General features: G+C 43.3%; 1 protein-coding gene across 1 annotated transcript in view; it reads left to right on the forward strand.

Annotated features, from left to right (window-relative positions):
• peli1b (pellino E3 ubiquitin protein ligase 1b) overlaps positions 1 to 16,760 on the forward strand; it is a 48,645-nt gene extending 31,885 nt beyond the window's left edge. The window contains exons 3-8 of the mRNA XM_088933970.1: positions 423 to 574; positions 5,036 to 5,165; positions 6,190 to 6,291; positions 7,109 to 7,306; positions 7,438 to 7,626; positions 14,126 to 16,760. Of these exons, the coding sequence (XP_088790096.1) occupies positions 498 to 574; positions 5,036 to 5,165; positions 6,190 to 6,291; positions 7,109 to 7,306; positions 7,438 to 7,626; positions 14,126 to 14,692 (1,263 nt within the window). The 5' untranslated portion in view covers positions 423 to 497 and the 3' untranslated portion in view covers positions 14,693 to 16,760. The remainder of the gene's footprint in view (positions 1 to 422; positions 575 to 5,035; positions 5,166 to 6,189; positions 6,292 to 7,108; positions 7,307 to 7,437; positions 7,627 to 14,125) is intronic.
• Positions 16,761 to 17,744: the final 984 nt, after the last annotated feature.

The raw sequence follows: 17,744 nt of genomic DNA on the forward strand, positions 1-17,744 counted from the left end.
TTAAAGTGTCTGCTAATAACAGAAAAGCTATGATATTCCTTCATCATCATATTGTCCTATGAAATGACCCTTTTAAGCTTCACTAACAATTAAAATTGCTTCAGTGCCTCATCTAAAAACAAAAACAATCTCTTTGGATTAGCTGATTCCTACATTACTACAGATTGCGTTGGGGTTGAATGAGCATCTTCATGCTCTTGCTCAAGTGATTGGATTGATAGTTTGTTTCAAGGAATCCCCAGCCGAAGAAATGTATTTTGCTATTTGTCATTTCAGCAGCTAAGATTGTAGCCGACTTGTGCTCCCGAGTCTGTGTCTGTCAGAGGTCTGAACTGCACGCAAGAGCTAAGGGACACCCAAACTGGGCTTTTAAAGCAACAGCTGCTAATGTTTTTCTTGCTCTTTTTCTTCTTGTTGGGCAGACTTTTCCAAGAGAATGACAAGAAGGCACTGAAGCCCAGGATTAACTGTGGAAGACTTTCGGGACAGCCAGGCTAATGTTCTCTCCTGACCAAGAAAACATTTCTGCTTCCACCAAAGTGCCCGTCAAGTTCGGAGAGCTGATTGTGCTCGGGTAAGAAGACCCAGGCTTCCCTGCCACAGGTCAAATATCCCTACAGCAGCTTTTGGACACGGAGTGTGCCGTCTGCACGTTGGGTGAAAAATTAGGGACCTGCCGCTGATATTTTTCGTGAACATCTTTTTCCCCTAACAATACAATACCAGGCAATTTAAAAATAATTTCTCGGCCCTCTAAGTGGTACGCGCCCCTCTGATCTCCTGCTCTAGGGTCCCTAAAATGCAGTCTGACAGCTACAGGTGCCCTGGTGCAGTCGAGCTTCACTTCAAGCCTCTGCTGTCTCCTCTCCAGGGGCACATGGGTCCTAGCAGTCGGGAGCTCCGTATAAATAATGTCCAGACCGTTCGGGATCCGGTGATGCCTGGTCCGGGGAGGGAATGTGGAGGCTCCCACGGCAGAGCCAGGAACCTTCCAGTTCCAGCCAGATCTGTTTCATTGCGGACAGGGTATATTCCAGTCTGCAGAGGAGATTTGAATGTTGTACATGAGCCCATGTGCCGGGTTAATGTTTAGCTCCCTCAAATCCTAACGTCAAATGATCCACTTAATTTTTTTCACTGATTGGTGTGTTTGACCCTCTTGTAGATGGTATATTGTAGTGCTAGTTCCTTGTTCCCTATGCATGTCTGTCTGGAGGGCACTGTGGACATCTTTTTATATAGATTTGGGAGTGTCCCAAGGTGATTAAGGTCTGGAAAAAGGTCTTTTCTTGTTTGCCTGTTATTCCAGATGGTAAATACTGTTTAGAGTCTATCTGAAGCCTGCAGTAAATACACATCATATTGGAAAGCCGGTCCTTTGTTTTGCCCTTGTGGTTGAACAGATCGAGGGTGTAGACAAGCTTACTCTCCAGAGGGCATCAGAGGCACATATTGGGTGGCGAGGGTGAAAGTACTGAAATAAAGAAGGGCCCAGAAGCTCATGTTGCAGTTGGAGACTTGGAATGGGAGAAGCCCCTCCTCAAGAAAAATATCTGTTAAAATGTGGATTAGTTTGCCACCCAATGTGTGGAAAAGAGAATGGAGAATTACGTTTAAGGAGGTTATGATTCCAAAAAATCATATGAGAATAGGCATCCATGTGGGTTTTTTATTTAGTTGTCTTGAGTCTTCTACTGAATGCCGAATCAGATCTTGAAGTCTTTCTTCAAGAGAGCTGTAAGACACGGCTGCATCAGGAATAGTCCAGCAGTCCCTGCTTTAATCTGATCAGAAACCTAGAATTAGATTTGCTCCCAGTAAGCCAGGAAGGTCACTTCTGTTTGGTTTCCAAGCAGTTTTCAGGAATGAAAACAGCTGTCTGGTCTAGCAGAGCAGAAGTGAGGCCCTGTGCAAAGCAGCACTGCAGCTCCTATAGTGCTGTCTGTGTTTTCCTTTTCTACAGTGCAGTTTTCATATGAAGCAAAGGGGTTAAGGCCTGTTCCAAGTGGACTGAGGGGAAGGAGAAGTTCAGTGGGATGCCACTTCCTTCAGACCTCTGTCTGCTGAGCTCCCTGAATGTTTTGAGCTCGATGTAGGCTGGGACACATGCTGTGGCTTGCGTTCCCCGTGTGTCTCGCGCGCTTGCAGAGACTTATCGAGACTGTAGATCTTTGACACCTGACACTGCTCTGAACATGCTGAGAAGAACTACGTCATATTCCTGGAAATGTAGGTCAGGGCAGCATGACGTTCACCTAGAGAGCTGTTTGAGTTCCCATCTATAGGGGCAAGAGTTTACGCCTTGTTCGCTATTTCTGAGGAAGTTAGATGTTGATCTACAACCTGCTAATGATGGCTGCGAGGATGGACCATTTGTTGAGTTGCCTTTTAAAATCTGAGCCAAGACCTTTCTGTTTCTTCATCAGTGTTTTTGGGAGAGTGTAGAGAGGTTGTGGAAATGCAAGACGAAAACATCTTAGAAATCTTCCAGTTTATTTAAAGGTTTTAAACAAAGTTTTTTTTTTTGCATAATTGTATATTTGTTTTTTCCGTTAACTGAGATCAATTATGGCCTTGAGTAACATCAAGGGAGAAGAGGGTTCTTTTGGGCTGAATAGGAATCTCTAGATCCACGGCAGGTGAGCCACAGTCCAGTGGGTTTAATGGACAACCTGGAAGAATGACACATTTTGACCACTTGAGCAGGTGATTTGGTCAATTGAGTAGTTTCAAGATCGTTTAAAGTAAATTTAACATGAGTGCGAGTCTGCAGATATCCGACAGGTCTTGGGAACTTCAGGTGCTCTTTGAGAGGCCTTGAGTAGGTGTGGTACTGTCCTTTTTAATTTTCTGTTTATTGAAGGACATGATTATGTCCATGGACGATGTGCAGTGACACATGAATTGTAGACATAAAGAAGAAACTTGCAAAATTAATTTCCGATGTTCTGAGGGGACTCTTGCACTAGATGAGCAACTCAAGATGCTCCTGCCTTCCAGGTTCAGTGGAGTGGAGGTGGAGAGCCATTCGGTTCATCAGCTGTCCTGTACTGTTGCAGTGTCAAGAGGGAACGCGGGAAAAACATTTCAAAACAGGACAGAAGTTCCCTTCTGAACCTGACCCCCCTCTACTGTAAACCTAGCAGAGAGTGGCCATCCGAAATGGGAAAATATTTATACTTGCAAAAGAAATATAAACTTTTGAGAGTCCTCTTTTTCCAAAGACGTTGTCATGAGTGTCAAAACAAACTTGAATATTCACAGGCTTTGGTTTCAGCAGCTCAGTTTGTCATTTTGATGCATGGCTGCTACAGGCCTCTTCAACAAACCTTTGTGTATCACAGTGTCGCTATCCCTTGTGATTGAATTAAGTGATGTCATTGAATTTAGTCTCATAATGCAGAACAGCAACAGCATGCTTTTTTACATGTCAGAATATACAGTAAATCTTTTATTTGCCAAATACATTCAGAGGGTACACCTAGGGAGTATTTTCTTTTTGTTTTTGGTTGATCTTTTGGTTGATCTTTCACTGCTGTCATTGTGTTTCACCCGCTAGCATCAGCAAACAGTAATGAACACAATGTCTGCTTTTCCCCCTGGCAGCTTTTCTTCAGCTTGAGTAAACCCCAAAACCTTGTTGCGTATAGCCTTCACTCAATTAATGTTAGAGCACCTTCGGGGAATATTGAAGGAGCTGCTACAGACAAAACTTTTAATGTCAAGTACTATATACAGTGTTGAAGAAGCATAGCACCCAGCCCAGCTGCACTGGTCTTGGCAGCTAGGGGGTCATGCAGAGTGGAGACGGGGAGAGGGAAAAGTTTCCGCTGTTTTCCTTTGGCTTGGATGTTCAGACTATTGGAGTTGATGCAGTGAAGCCGTACAGAGAGAAATTGCGTGAGGCATGATCCACATGCTTTGATAATTCCGGAAAGGAAACCGGACTTGCTAGAATACCGTTTGGGCTGACTTGCAGGAGGGGAAACTGGAGCGGTCCGACTCCGGTGTGGAGGTCAGGGAAGGGCAGGGACAGGAGTTCAGGGCGACGCATTGTCTTTGGTGGCAGAGGATACAGCTGGCAGTCGTGTTCCTGATGAGACGAGGGCAGGGGAGGACAATGAGCCGCTGCTGAAGCAGGGGCGGCGGAGGCTTGAACGTCCAAAAAACATTTACTGCTGCAAAATAAAAACATGGTTAAGGCCTGGCGGCTCAGTTAACCAGCCAAGGGGGAGACCTCATGTTGCAGAACCACCTGCAGCTCACTAACGAGGGCCGGGCCATGCGTCTCCAAGGTCGTTCTGAAACGGGGCGTGTCTGCCTCGCACTCGGGGCATTTCGCATTCAGCGCGCCCTGCTTCGCCCCTCTGGCCCTGCTTCAAATACCTCGTTTGGGCGTGAGGCCGAAAGCCCAGAAATCCAGAACGCTCACGCTTGTTTACGAGTTGATGAGCTGGGCCTGGTTTGAAGACATTAATTTAAGAAAACCTCGAGGCAGCTGGTTTAGCATAAGAGGATTTCACAGCATTTAATGGAAGCTTTGAGTGTAAACAAAGGAGGACCTGTTGTTCGATTTTGAAAGGACCTATTGTCCAGAACGTATCCCTCTTGCTGTTTGCCGTATGATCCAGCCGTTATTCCGTGCCGCTCATTTTGGTTCTGTTTGTTCTTCCCAGAAAAGATTTCGACACTCCTCCACGTGCTCTTCCCCTGTGTGGAATAGACTTAAGGCAGCACAGATGCACATCAATATGAAATCTATAGAAAACCAATCTGGTGGCAAATGTTTTAGCATCTGTCTTTAACACAGCATAGCCTTCCGATTACTCATCTCTCAGGCTGCTGTTCTGTATACAGTATGTGTAACTGGTTTTGGCTTTGTCAAAGGCTGACACAAGTGTTAAGAACCATTGTCTGCTGTATATGTGTTGATGAATTTTCCCTTTTTTGTAGGTCTTGCCATGCAGCTGTGCTCCTATTTGTTTTGCATTTTTCTTTCTGAATTTGGAAATATTTTTTTTTTATTTCCTTCCAGATACAATGGCTCCCTCCCCAATGGAGACCGTGGGAGACGTAAAAGCCGCTTTGCTTTATGCAAGAGACCAAAGGCCAACGGGGTGAAGCCGAGCACAGTGCACGTTGCCTGCACCCCTCAGGCAGCCAAGGTAGGGGCTGGGGCCGGTCGCCCTGTTCCGCCTCCCAAAACACCGTCCTCTCCTCAGGGTTGCTGTGAAAATAGCACTTCTTCTCTCCAGAGAGGAAACGCTTACAGTCTGGTGAAGAAGGCCCGCAAAATGAAAATATAGAATAAGTGTGCTGGTTTATTTATACCTTTCTTCTTCTAATTGCGGATTTGCTCCTTTATGTTGTCGGGGTTAATATGGCAGCTACCTCTACAGCAATTGAAGCCCATTTCAGCAGCTCTGTTTGCTTTTAAAAAAGATTACTGTGACCTTTCTTTCTGAAGAAAGAGCAAATTGAAGGAGTGCAGACAAATTGAAACTGGATCAATTTACTATTTGGTCCTTCATGTAGTCTTATAAAATCCCTCACTAGTGCAGATACAGAATTGTACTCGTAAAGAGGGGACTGCAATTTCAGACACTTGGCCAGAGGCAGATGAAGAATGATGCCAAAATCTTTTAAATGTGTTTTTTTTAATGGGTAACGTTTAAGAGAAAAATGAAAGATCAAAGATCACCAGAGCTTGAATGCTGTTTTTTGGACACCTATTTTTGCTTTCTTTTTTTTTTCGGTAAAAAAAAATAGCTGAAGCAAACAGGAAGTTTCTTTGTCATTGTGTACCGAAACTAAGAATGTGGGATGCTTGTGAAATTTCCATCCATCATGATGCTGCGCTGTGAACAAGTTAAAGCAAGTGTCTTTTCACACATCTGGACAAAGTTGAACAGATGAATGCCTTTTTTGTATCTTTTCCAGATGCAAATGTGGCAAGTGTTGTAATTTCTAATGACAGTATCCAGCTGGCTGTGATTTAGCCCTGTTCTCAGGAGTGGGTTTGCTGATATTAGTACTGAAAGCATTTAGAACTGGAAGGTGCATTTTTCAGCTTTTCAAGACTGGGGTTTTCCTCAGATGTGATCAGGTTTCATTCTTGTTTCCACATTGTCAAAATGACAGAAATCCCATTGTTTTTCTCTTTTAAATACCCTGTTCTTTTCTTTCCAGGCAATAAGCAACAAGGACCAGCACAGTATCTCTTACACTCTCTCTCGAGCACAAACAGTGGTGGTAGAATACACACACGACAGCAATACAGACATGTTTCAGGTAGGCTGAAATAGCTCATGTGGTTGACATCTTCAGCAGTTTCTATGCTATCTTATAGTTTCATCTCGGTGGTTGTCTGTAGGTATTGAGTAGCTCTGGTTTGTGCTTTGATCAACTGCAATTTAGAGCTCAAAGGTCAATGCTATCTGATGTGCACGCGCAACGAATTTCATTTCTATTTCCAAGTTTTATAGCTCATATTTCTCTTTACACTTACTGCAAAATGGAAGTGCTTGTTTTGATTGAAATGTGAGAGTGACACACTCATTGTCCAGTTGCACTTAATTAAAAGCCCCCTTAGAAAAGTGCCCTGTGATAGTGAAAAGAGGGGGTGGTTGTGTGTTGGAATGCATGAACCCCCTTTCCACAGAGCGTAACAGAGGGGCTGCTGACTGCCCCCCCTCTTGCTGCTTTGTTCCTCTCGGACACGAGCCCTGTACTGTTTCCTGGTGCAGCTGCTGATCTCAGTGAAGGGCTCCTCAGTCCTCCCAGTGAGGGGCTGGCACATGCCGAGTCTCCGTCACACTTCCGCCGATGGCAAAACCTTCACGTCTAACATACCAATGCAGAATTTTACCTCGGTACCGAAAAAAGTACTTCCCTGAGACTGTGGACTACATAGGACCTCAGATATTTAATCCAAGTCTACTTCTAAGCGCTCTGCCCTTTGACTTAGAGGAGTCAAGCTGTGCGGGAGTCCAGGAAATATTCACAGGTGCTTTCTGCAAGGAGCTGTTTTCTCTCTGTGTGATACTCTAAGACAGAAGGGCCCTTCAGCGCTGTAACTCTCGCTTCTGTCGTTTCGCCCCGGCACCAGATTGGACGGTCGACCGAGAGCCCCATTGACTTCGTCGTGACGGACACGATCCCCGGCAGCCAGAGTAATTCCGACACGCAGTCCGTTCAGAGCACCATCTCCAGGTTTGCCTGCCGGATCATGTGCGAGAGGAACCCCCCCTACACCGCCAGGATCTACGCCGCCGGCTTTGACTCATCCAAGAACATTTTCCTCGGAGTAAGTCGACTGAGAGCCTGGTTCACAGGTGGCCGTTTGTTTATGTAGGGAGGGAGGGGGGAGAAACGAAGGCCCCAGGCACGGCCCCGGATCAATGGCGCCCTTTTACGACGGCTTGTTTTTCCTGGCAGGAAAAGGCCGCCAAGTGGAAGATGTCAGACGGTCAGATGGACGGCCTCACTACAAACGGAGTCCTTGTCATGCACCCGCGCAACGGCTTCAGCGAGGACTCCAAGCCGGGGGTGTGGAGAGAGATCTCTGTCTGTGGAAACGTCTTCACCCTGCGGGAGACCAGATCGGCGCAACAGAGAGGCAAAATGGTAGGCGCCGGCTGCCCACGGGAGTTCCGCGTGGAGGAGACGCTGAGCTGTAAATCCCCACGCGCCGAGGGGGAGAATGAAAGGGTGGCGGGTGAAGAGGGGGTGTTGTGTCTTAGACGCAGTGCCCACAGTGCCACACGTGACTCAGGTCTTTTGTTCCGACACCTATTTTTCAAACCTGATGTACCCAGGAAAGAGAGAATTGCTTGAAAGTTAAGTGTCGGGGCTTTTATAGACGCGCATCGTGTTTGGGAATTCCCCCACCTTGCCGAAGTGCAGCCTGTGCCTGGGTAAAGAGTACCCGAGCTGTTAAGACTTGGTTTCACCCTGTACTATGCCGTACAAAACTATTCCACCCCTTCCACTGACGTCCCGGTTTGATTAAACTACAAATGACGTATACACAGCTTTTTAAAGCGGACATTTTTGATCGCAGCTCGAATGCTCCAACCGAATATTTCACTGATTTTTAACTTCTTACACCCTTAAAATGCTGCAAAGAAAAATCAAAAACTCCACATTGATGCCTGAAGTTCTGAAAGAACTTTACAAAACAATGTGCTTGGAACGCCGGCATCAGATATCTGCCTGCTGTTTACACAGCTCTAATTCCTGTCAGGTCCTTCCAAATGAGGGATTATCTGCTTAAGTAGCAATTATTGTTCAAGATTTGCTGTACATACCCTCATTTCTGTCGAGATATTGGCTTCTTGTTGTTGAAACATTCCCTTTGTTTGAGGTCTGATGCAAATCAGCAGAAAGGCTGTGTTGGTACTTCCAGCAGTCCTGTTAATCCCTAAGCACATGGGCTGTATAGACTGGCAGCAGTCTAAAGGGAAACTGACACCCTAGGAGCCCAGTAAAAGGCCTTGTGTCTTCACTGGTGTGCTTTTGGTTTTATGAGAGCCTGGAATTTAAACCAGAGGCACAACAAAAGTCCTCTGCATTAAATCTGCCACTAAATTTGTAATTTAAAAGTAATAAAGGGAACTGCAGTTTTTCCTGGTGCAGTTTAGCTGTTTTTATTTGGTGTTTTAGCACTTTATTAAGGCTATGCTTTCACCACCTTGTGAAAGGCTGGACTGGACTGCAGGCTCTGTGATGATGGTGTAGCAGAGGTCCCAGACTCAGTCCCAGTCCCAGTAAGTGAGCTCTCACTTACATCAGTGTTACTTTGTTTTTCTCATTATTTAACTGTATATTAGCAATATTGTGAAACAGACTCGGGGGTACTTTTATGGACATCTATGCCTTTTAATAATGTGAAATTTTTTAGTACTGCACTTTAAAATACCTTATGATGAATCTTACACATATAGCTAGAAATATACTTGGGTTAATTGTTTAATTGACTGCTCAGGTTGGAACAAAAAGCCTGATGATGCCAGCGAGTGGGGAGTTTGAGACTTCCTGGCTTACAGGTGTTTCCAGTTTTCATTCTGATTTATACTTCATTCTTACTTTTTTTTTGTTTAGTTCTTTTTTTAGAAATCTTTTCCAGTTTAGTCCACGTTGCTTTAGAAGTGTTTTTTTAAAAGACCCGGAGGAATAAATGGTAACCGTTATTAAGATGGAGAATTCCAAGTCCAGATTTGGCTTCAAGTATTTAACCTTTTCATTTGCGTTGCACGTGTGAGTTCAGGCAGCGTTAAAGCATGGAAATGGTATGACAACGTTGTGTTTGCTCTTGAAAAGCATGTTTGACTTGTGTTTTTCATTTTTGTTAAGAAGTATTAATGTCAATGACTCGGCATGTCCCAGGGTTTATAAAGTAAAAAGTATAAAGTTTCTAAATAGAAGCTCCTGATTTTTTTTTTTTGCTTTTGCAGAACATTTATTGCCCTGTAGTACTTATGGCTGGAATCATTCATTTAGACACTACCCCCTTCAACAGTGCGCATATGGATTCTCATACACATGTGCAATTTTAATTTTTGATAATAAGCTTTGAAGGATTGGTAGTTTTGGCAAGTGGAGGTTTAAGGTTGCACTCAGTAATGGGTTAAGACGTGACTCTAAAAGTTGCAGTGTTTCTGAGAATTGCAGAACAATCCACCAGCTTATCTTTTCTCGGAGCCAACAGCATAATAACTGGGTGATGTTTTAGACTGAGTCGGTTTTTATATTTTGCTCCTGTTTTCTTCAAAGCCCTGTTCCTGTCCTAGAGAATCCCATGGTTTTTGCACACAATGGGGTCTAGTTTTCTTTCCTGTTCTCTGTGGAAATAGGACTGGCTGCCTGTGAGTTAGTTACTGCAGTTCCTACACAGAAAAGGCACTTACTATGAATCACTTGGTAAGTTGATGTAACCAGCTCCTTGCCAAAGATCACAATAGTCCAACTGAAGACTACACTTGCGTATTGTTCAGCCTGGATGTTTTATTGAAATATTTTTGTCATTCTGTTTAGGAGAGCACTGGAATTGTAGGTTGTACAGTCCAGCCTGCCAATCTAATAACATTTAAAGCCCTTAACTAAAAGAGAACCTGGGACAAGACCCTGTTGAGGGTGAGCTGTGTAGCCACAGGACATCTTCCGAGTGGTGATGTTAGATTCCTTTTCCTTGGTATCGGTGCAAGAAACGTTTCCATATAAACTGTATTGTTCGCTTGTAGAGGGATGTCCGATACAAGTCTCCTGCTGATTCTGTGGGAGCAGTCTGCCATTTTCGTGTAGCACAGAGAGCTCAGATGGGGTGGAGTTCGCGTCACCACGGTCCTCTCTGCAGAAAGCAGATCCCTTTTCCCACGCGCTGTTCCTTTTTCCATAGATCACACAAATAAAAAATAGTATCTGAAACTAGGGAGGAACATGTCTAGAGTGGACTACATAAACATTTCTTTAAAAAAAACAATAGGATGCAGTCCTGAGTTAAACATGACATTTTCAACCCTGCTGTGAAACCTCTGTTTCACCCCTATATTTTGTATTTTTGTAGTTTTAACCCCTGTAAAAGTACAAGTGTGTGACCTTGACTTTCTCGTCTGTTGTTTCTTTGCTTTTGTTTTTCTCTGTTTTTCTCTGAGGTCAGAGACTCGCAGGCCTCGTTTGAACTGTTTCTGTATTGGGAACAATGCGTTGTAACGTCAATACAGGCTCTGTCTGACCTGCTCTGCATCACTGCAGTGCCAGTCTGAGGACAACAGTTCCTCACCGGCTGGGTTATGGGAATCCATGAAGAGAAAGACAAAAGTAGTTTTGTGAAATTGAAATTGAACCGATTGGAAAATACATGAATTAGCTTGAAGGCCAGTTACAGTAGGTGCAGGAGGCACCGTTTACATTCGGCTGTACCCTGAATGCCCTTTGCTTGTGATATTTACAAGGTTAACAGAGGCAGTAGAATTGAAGATATCTCGGTTTACTATATTTCTGGTTCTTCTGATGGCTCCTTTGGTTGTATCGGAATCTTCTTGGAAGCTGTGTACCCCTTAAAACTGTGTACCCTTTGGCCACCCCTTAGAGTTTCAGATCCATTAATTTGAAAAAGAGGCTAGAACGTTGCAGACACAGCTCAGAAATTCTGCTGAGCCGATAATTACTTGTATTGAAATACCCTTTTTCTTCTGAAATGAAATGTTCCCCTCTGTGGTGTTTTTAAGAAATGAATATTGATCAACTTTCATGCATTGGAAGAGGGAAGGAACAACGTTTTGTGTCAGGAAAATCTAATTAAGGGAGATTTTATTTCTCAACGTGCTGCAGTGACTGGGAGATTGAGCTTGAGCAAAGGACTGTGTAAATCATTGTGGCTTTAAATGCCTCTCACCGCCTGACACAGCAGTTATCAGGAACATGTACTGTACTATTAAGGTTTTGTTCGCCATCTATTGGAAAAGTTTGGTATTTCTGTATACAAACATAAGGAATTGTCTATCTTTGAAATTGTGCTATCAACCCATACATTAAAGAATTATCAGCGGGCTTGTTTGTTTACTTGTAGAGAGACTTCCTAATTTCTGTTTTTATCTTCTCGTTTTATCCAAATTTTAGTATTTTTCTGGATGCAAGTGCAGATAAACAAAGGTTTGCTTGAATTGCCATAATTAAGCATTTTTATTTTTGTTTTACGTAGATTATGCCGAAAGGATGAAATCCACAGAATTGTTTGCATTCATGTGAAGAATTTTGTAGTTAAGGCAAAAATAATTCAGCGCCCGTTCTAAAAGCAGTATTTACTTTGCAATGTGCTAACTTGAAGAATAGTTTTAATTATCAAATGAATTTCTTAAATACAATCAGTATTTTATTTTATTTCAGACATTTTTGATTAATACAGCACTTATACACAGTATTAAATATCCCTTATCATCACTACTGCCCGAGTTAAGATTTCTGTTGCATTCTGTGCCATTATATTTCATGTGTCTTATGATAATCAGAGGTTTGTGCCTTGATTCTTAATTGGAATATCCTAGCATATGTTTAATTGCAATGTCCAGTTGCTATAAATGAATCGTGTAGAATTAAAAAATAACATTTTTACCTTTCGCCTGAAAATATGGAGATGAAACTTTTTCCAGGTTTTCTGATGTCCTGTCCCATGTACTTTTGTCCTGTGAAATGTGTGATTCATCTTAATATAAGCAGTGGTTTTCAGTTCAGGGAAGTAATATTTCATAAATAATACAGTCTGCTCTACCACTCAGATGGAAACCTGAAATTGTAATAAACTGTAGTGCGATGCTGAAGAGCACAGCAGAAGAGTGGCGATTTGACACACAGATCAAAGATAGCAGCAGCATATCAAACCGAACAGGAGAAACAGAATTGAAATGAAATGAGCCATAAAGGTTACGGTTAATTGAGTTCTGATCTGGATTCTATATTACATTAGCTACACTATCCAGAGTGCTATGTCACCGCAGTGCAGCTTTCATGTTACTTGTTTAAATCTCTACCTGCCTGAAAGTAGGAAAGTATTTAATTGATTTTAGTTTTGCGGATTATCTGTTCAGCTAAGTAGATCAGAACTTAAGTGAAATGAAAATCGGAAGATCCCGTGGCTGTGGAGGGCCAGGGCCGCCTATCCCTTTTATAATTGGAGCTGTGCACAATGTTCAGGTCTCTGGAGCCAGGTGGACCTCCTGTCTGTCTCCATAGTCTAGTCCCAGTCTCTCAGAATGACCAGAAGAATGAAAGTACCCAACATTTCTTGTCTAAGCAACAAAAGTCCTAAATGTCTCATAGTATTTTCTTGCAGGTATTATTACTCTACCCAGCTAATGTCTACTATATAACAGTGTTACGAGAGTGTAATATTGTTCATCTGCACTTGACAAGAATCTAAACGTATATAGCATTGAAGATTGGTGGATGTCACTACTGTATGAGCTGTTAGTTTGGGTATCTTTCTTATCTTCAATATGTGCTGGGTCTTTTTGCTTAGATTTTTTTTCACCCTTTTTAGCTGTGGTAAAATCTGCTGGGTTTCCCAGGTGAAATGAGACAAGGCACACCAGTGATACATTCTGAGCATTTGGTTGCACTTTCCTCTAAAGAAACTACGTAACCGATAAACTGATCAGTTCACGCTGGGATAGTGCTAGTGTCCTGTCCGGCTGCCCGCACTGTCTCCGTTCCATAAATTATTCTTAAATAATTGGTTAAAACAAGTTGAGGGTGTTTTGAAATGAAACTACCTACAAAGTGTTATTTTTAGTGTTATTTTCGCACTTAGGTGTCATCTCTTTGGCCTATTGCCTTGTTGAAATCTCAGTACAGTATTCTGAATACGTGGTTCGCTGCTCACATTTTTGTTTTAAATTGAGAGCTATTCTAGGAGGCAGATCTCTTGCTTTCTTGGATTCCGTGAACACCAAAGTTTTTTTTTCATATTTTTTTAGATGAAATATTTTTGTCTCACCCTACTACACGCCCACTCGCACATATGCTACAAAAACAGACCTAATATTAGGAATAGAAGTGTGACTGTGCTTCTCGCTGGTACAGAATGGGCCTCACTTTGCCACCCGTTCTCTGCGCTAGAAGTGGAAAGAAATGGTTCTTTTAATTAAGGCGAAGCAAAGAGTTAGGGCAGTGGCTCTGTGGCTAAGGATCTGCGCCTGTGGCAGGAAGGTTGCCGGCTCGTATCCCGCAATCCTACTCCATTGGGCCCCTGAGCAAGGCCCTTAACCCCAGCTGCTCCAGGGGCGCCGTATAAATGGCTGACCCTGCGCTCTGACCTTAAGCTTCTCTCGCTGTCTGTGTGTATCATGGAAAGCAAGTTGGTGTATGCGAAAACAAATTCCTAATACAAGAAACTGTACATTATCTATCTTATAAAGAGTTTGTACTTGAGTCCCCCATCCCCAAAGCAGAACTGGATATACTGAAAGCAGACTGCTTCAGCGCGGCTGACTACGTGGTGGATGCTGCACATTGGTAGTGGTGGACAGGGGTCCCCATTACCTGTAAAGCGCTTTGAGTGGAGTGTCCAGAAAAGCGCTATATAAGTGTAAGCAGTTAATTATAATTATTATTATTTCCTCTGCGGCAGGTGGAAAACGAAACCCACGAGCTGGTGGACGGCTCGCTGATCGACCTGTGCGGCGCCACGCTGCTGTGGCGCACGGCGGAGGGGCTGGCCCGCACGCCCACCCTCAAGCACCTGGAGGCCCTGCGGCAGGAGATCAACGCGGCGCGGCCCCAGTGCCCCGTGGGCTTCAACACGCTGGCCTTCCCCAGCATGAGGAGGAAGGAGGTGGTGGACGAGAAGCAGCCCTGGGTCTACCTCAGCTGCGGCCACGTCCACGGTTACCACAACTGGGGCAACAAGGAGGAGCGCGACGGCAAAGACCGGGAGTGCCCCATGTGCCGCGCACGGGGCCCCTACGTGCCCCTGTGGCTGGGCTGCGAGGCGGGCTTCTATGTGGACGCCGGGCCCCCGACTCACGCCTTCAGCCCCTGTGGCCACGTGTGCTCTGAAAAGACAGTGGCCTACTGGTCCCAGATCCCCCTCCCACACGGCACTCACACTTTCCACGCGGCCTGCCCTTTCTGCGCACAGCAGCTGAGCGGGGAGCAAGGCTACATTAGACTTATATTCCAAGGACCTGTGGACTAGGCCTCTGCCAGGACTAGTAAGGTGTCTTATCCAGCTGAGCTTATGATGCAAAATAAGCTAGTTTTGTTTTTGTTTTTTTCCCTTTTTTTTGAGATTTTTGGAACTTTTTTAAGTGACCTTTCTAGTGAGTGCGGTTTCATATTTACGAAAACAAAAACCAGACAAAAAAAAATTAGTTTCTATTCATCGGAAAGACCCCCCCCCTCCTGACCCCCACCACATACACATACAGACATAGAACAGTTTGGGTGAAAGGTTTCCTTTTATTTCTATGTAAGTAATATCTTATTTCTAAAGTAACACAGTTGATGGGGTTGTAATTGACATTATGTCCTTTTATATGTCATTCACAGTTCTGTGTGGGGGTTTATTCCCCTTTTCCCAAATATGAAAAGAACACAAAAACAGATGTATTTATGCTTAATAAAGATACCACTCTGAGATGCAAACTATATTAGTTTATAGAGAGCAATTTACATCCATCTTTCTTAATAAATCACTATATTGTGTAATATGCTTAACTTTAATATTAGTAACTTTTATAATTTAAATATAAATGTTAATCTGTACAAAGGTAGATTGAGTTTTGGGATTAGCTAACATGTATTTGTTTTGTTACCATCTGTTGGGGTTCCAAGAGGATCTTTTTGATCATCTTATGTTACCTGGTGATACTTCATAAAATTTACACTTCAGTCATTAGCAGTGTGCAAATATTTTTTCTAAGGCATTACCATGAATTTATTAACTTCAAAGCATAAGGGTACCAGAAAGGACCTTTATGTAATGCCAGCTGTACAGAAATTGAAATTCTTTCTCGAAAAAGCCCCTGCTGATTTAATTTCTGCCTTTCTAGTACAGCTGCAATTAAACTGTTTCCATTTCTGAATGTGGCCCTTTGTGTCAGAAATCACAAACTCAAGCCAGCTCCGTCCTATTCCACTTTTAAAACTGTCACTGCCAATAACCAATTGTATTAAACTCACAGGGCAGATCTGCAGGGCCCACGTATTACTTGAAAACTCTGATTCATAAAATTCGTAGCAAGAGTAAAAGACTCTGGGATGGTTAGTGACCGTTTTAACTGTCTGTGTTAGTCATATATTAGGAAAATGCTACTATATATTCCAGGGGTGTGGAGTCTTGGTCCTGCAGGGATGGTGTGTCTGCAGGTTTTCCAGCTCTCTTTAAAGCAGCAGGGCCTGAAGAGCTGGAGAAGCTAGGAAATCAGTCCTGTTAATTCCGCCACCAGCTGTGGGTTCCAGCTCTCTAATTTTGCAGTGAAAATCCACAGGCCCATTTCCAGGACCAGAGGTGGTCATACCTGATAGATACATTGAGATATCTTTGAAATGACGCACAGAGCCTTTAAACAGTTTACAACACTGAATCATAAAATATTCAAATGTATATTGGTTAGTGTTCACTGAAGCTGGATTTTATTTGGTTCCTGAGTTTTTCTGAAGCATTCAAAAAAAAAAAAGAGGGATATCCGGGATTTCTGCTGTCGTGGCTACAATAAGACTTTTCCGGAACAGGAGAATTTTAAATCTTGTACTGTTCATTAATTGGTGTTTTATTTCCTTTTTCCAAGCTGTGTGCCTATCGCAGATGTCCTGTGTTTTTTTCTGTATGTTTGCTTAAGGAGGTTGTCACCCACTGTATGTGACAGGAGGTCTGAAAGCAGCATTAATCACATCTCAGGGAGAAGCCACAGTCTGGTCACTAGTGCTCTGAACAAGTCTGTCATTTCAAAACAGCAAGATTTTTATCGGAAACCAGATGACAGAGCTGCCTCATCTGCAGGTTTCTGTGTTTTTTCTTTTCTTTTTGTCTCGTCTTGATCCAGTATTAAATAATGAAATTAAGCTATGCTACGAACCTTTTAAAGGAACCGTGACTTGGTACAAATACAAGGGCTTTTAACTTTCAATATACTGTGCATGTTCTGTCCCTAAGCATTACTTCAATTTCTGTTCCACTGTGCTCTGAATTTCCCTGATGCTTTAAGGCAAACTGTTGCAAAGTACAGTTTTGTACCAACTTTAAACAATAAAGTTTTAACAAGTTTGAAGAGTGTGTGTGTACATAGATATGCATAATATGTCAGTCTCCCTGGTCTGTCTTTTTTTACTGCACAGGTGAGTGTTATCCATACTTTGCAAAATGAATTCTAGTCAGAAGATAACCAGTGGTCACAGAAAGATACAGTATACCTGTATTACGGCATCTCAGCCAGGTATTTTGTGGGGTTGAAAAATTCTTACTTTGGGAGGTGACAATTACTGAATCTCTTTAGTGTTGAGCAAGGAAGACTATTTCCAAGGTGGACTTGATTCACGTGGTCAGAATCCTCAAAAGATATTGACTGATGGACTTCTTCAGGATCAGCAATGAAACATGAACCAGAGGGCACAACTGGGACGCGAAGGGAAAGACCAAAAACCAGTGGACCCACCTTCCTCCAAGAAACGAGTGAACTGGATCCTTGGATCAATACGCCATCATCAACCAAACAAGTGAAATGGTCTGAATGGCTTTTCCCTTGTGTTTGTTTTAACCCCACAGCTCTAATGACTGAAATATGATTAATCTCACAGGATTGTTTTTTGTGCTACCAAAATGAGCATCTTGCAATCATAGGTTTGTTCCATGCTGAAAAGAGAAGAAAAGAACGTTTTCTTTTATCTCCGATAACCCTATTATACCGTCTTCTCTGTTGGTAATGTCTCCTGTCCTTGCTGTATTTTACTGCTCTGTCAAACAAATTTCCCTTGAATGAAGCTCGAATCGAATTCTTGGAAAAGAACAAAAGGCAGCATGACCCACTGCCATTGTCGCATCATAACAACAGTCCTCAGTCCTCAGTCCTCAGTCCTCAGTCCTCAGTCCTCAGTCCTCAGTCCTCAGTCCTCAGTCAGCTACGGTGAGTATCCCCAGGGCTACAGTGCAACTAACTGCTGAACAGCCTCTTTCTCTGGCCTGGGCCCCGCAGTTGGAACTGGAGAGGGGAGTGGGTCCGGGTGTAATGTTACCACACATCTCTCAGGTT

This window comes from Atractosteus spatula, chromosome 15 (assembly GCF_055471065.1).
Source record: "Atractosteus spatula isolate fAtrSpa1 chromosome 15, fAtrSpa1.hap1, whole genome shotgun sequence".
NCBI classification, from domain to species: Eukaryota; Metazoa; Chordata; class Actinopteri; order Semionotiformes; family Lepisosteidae; genus Atractosteus; species Atractosteus spatula.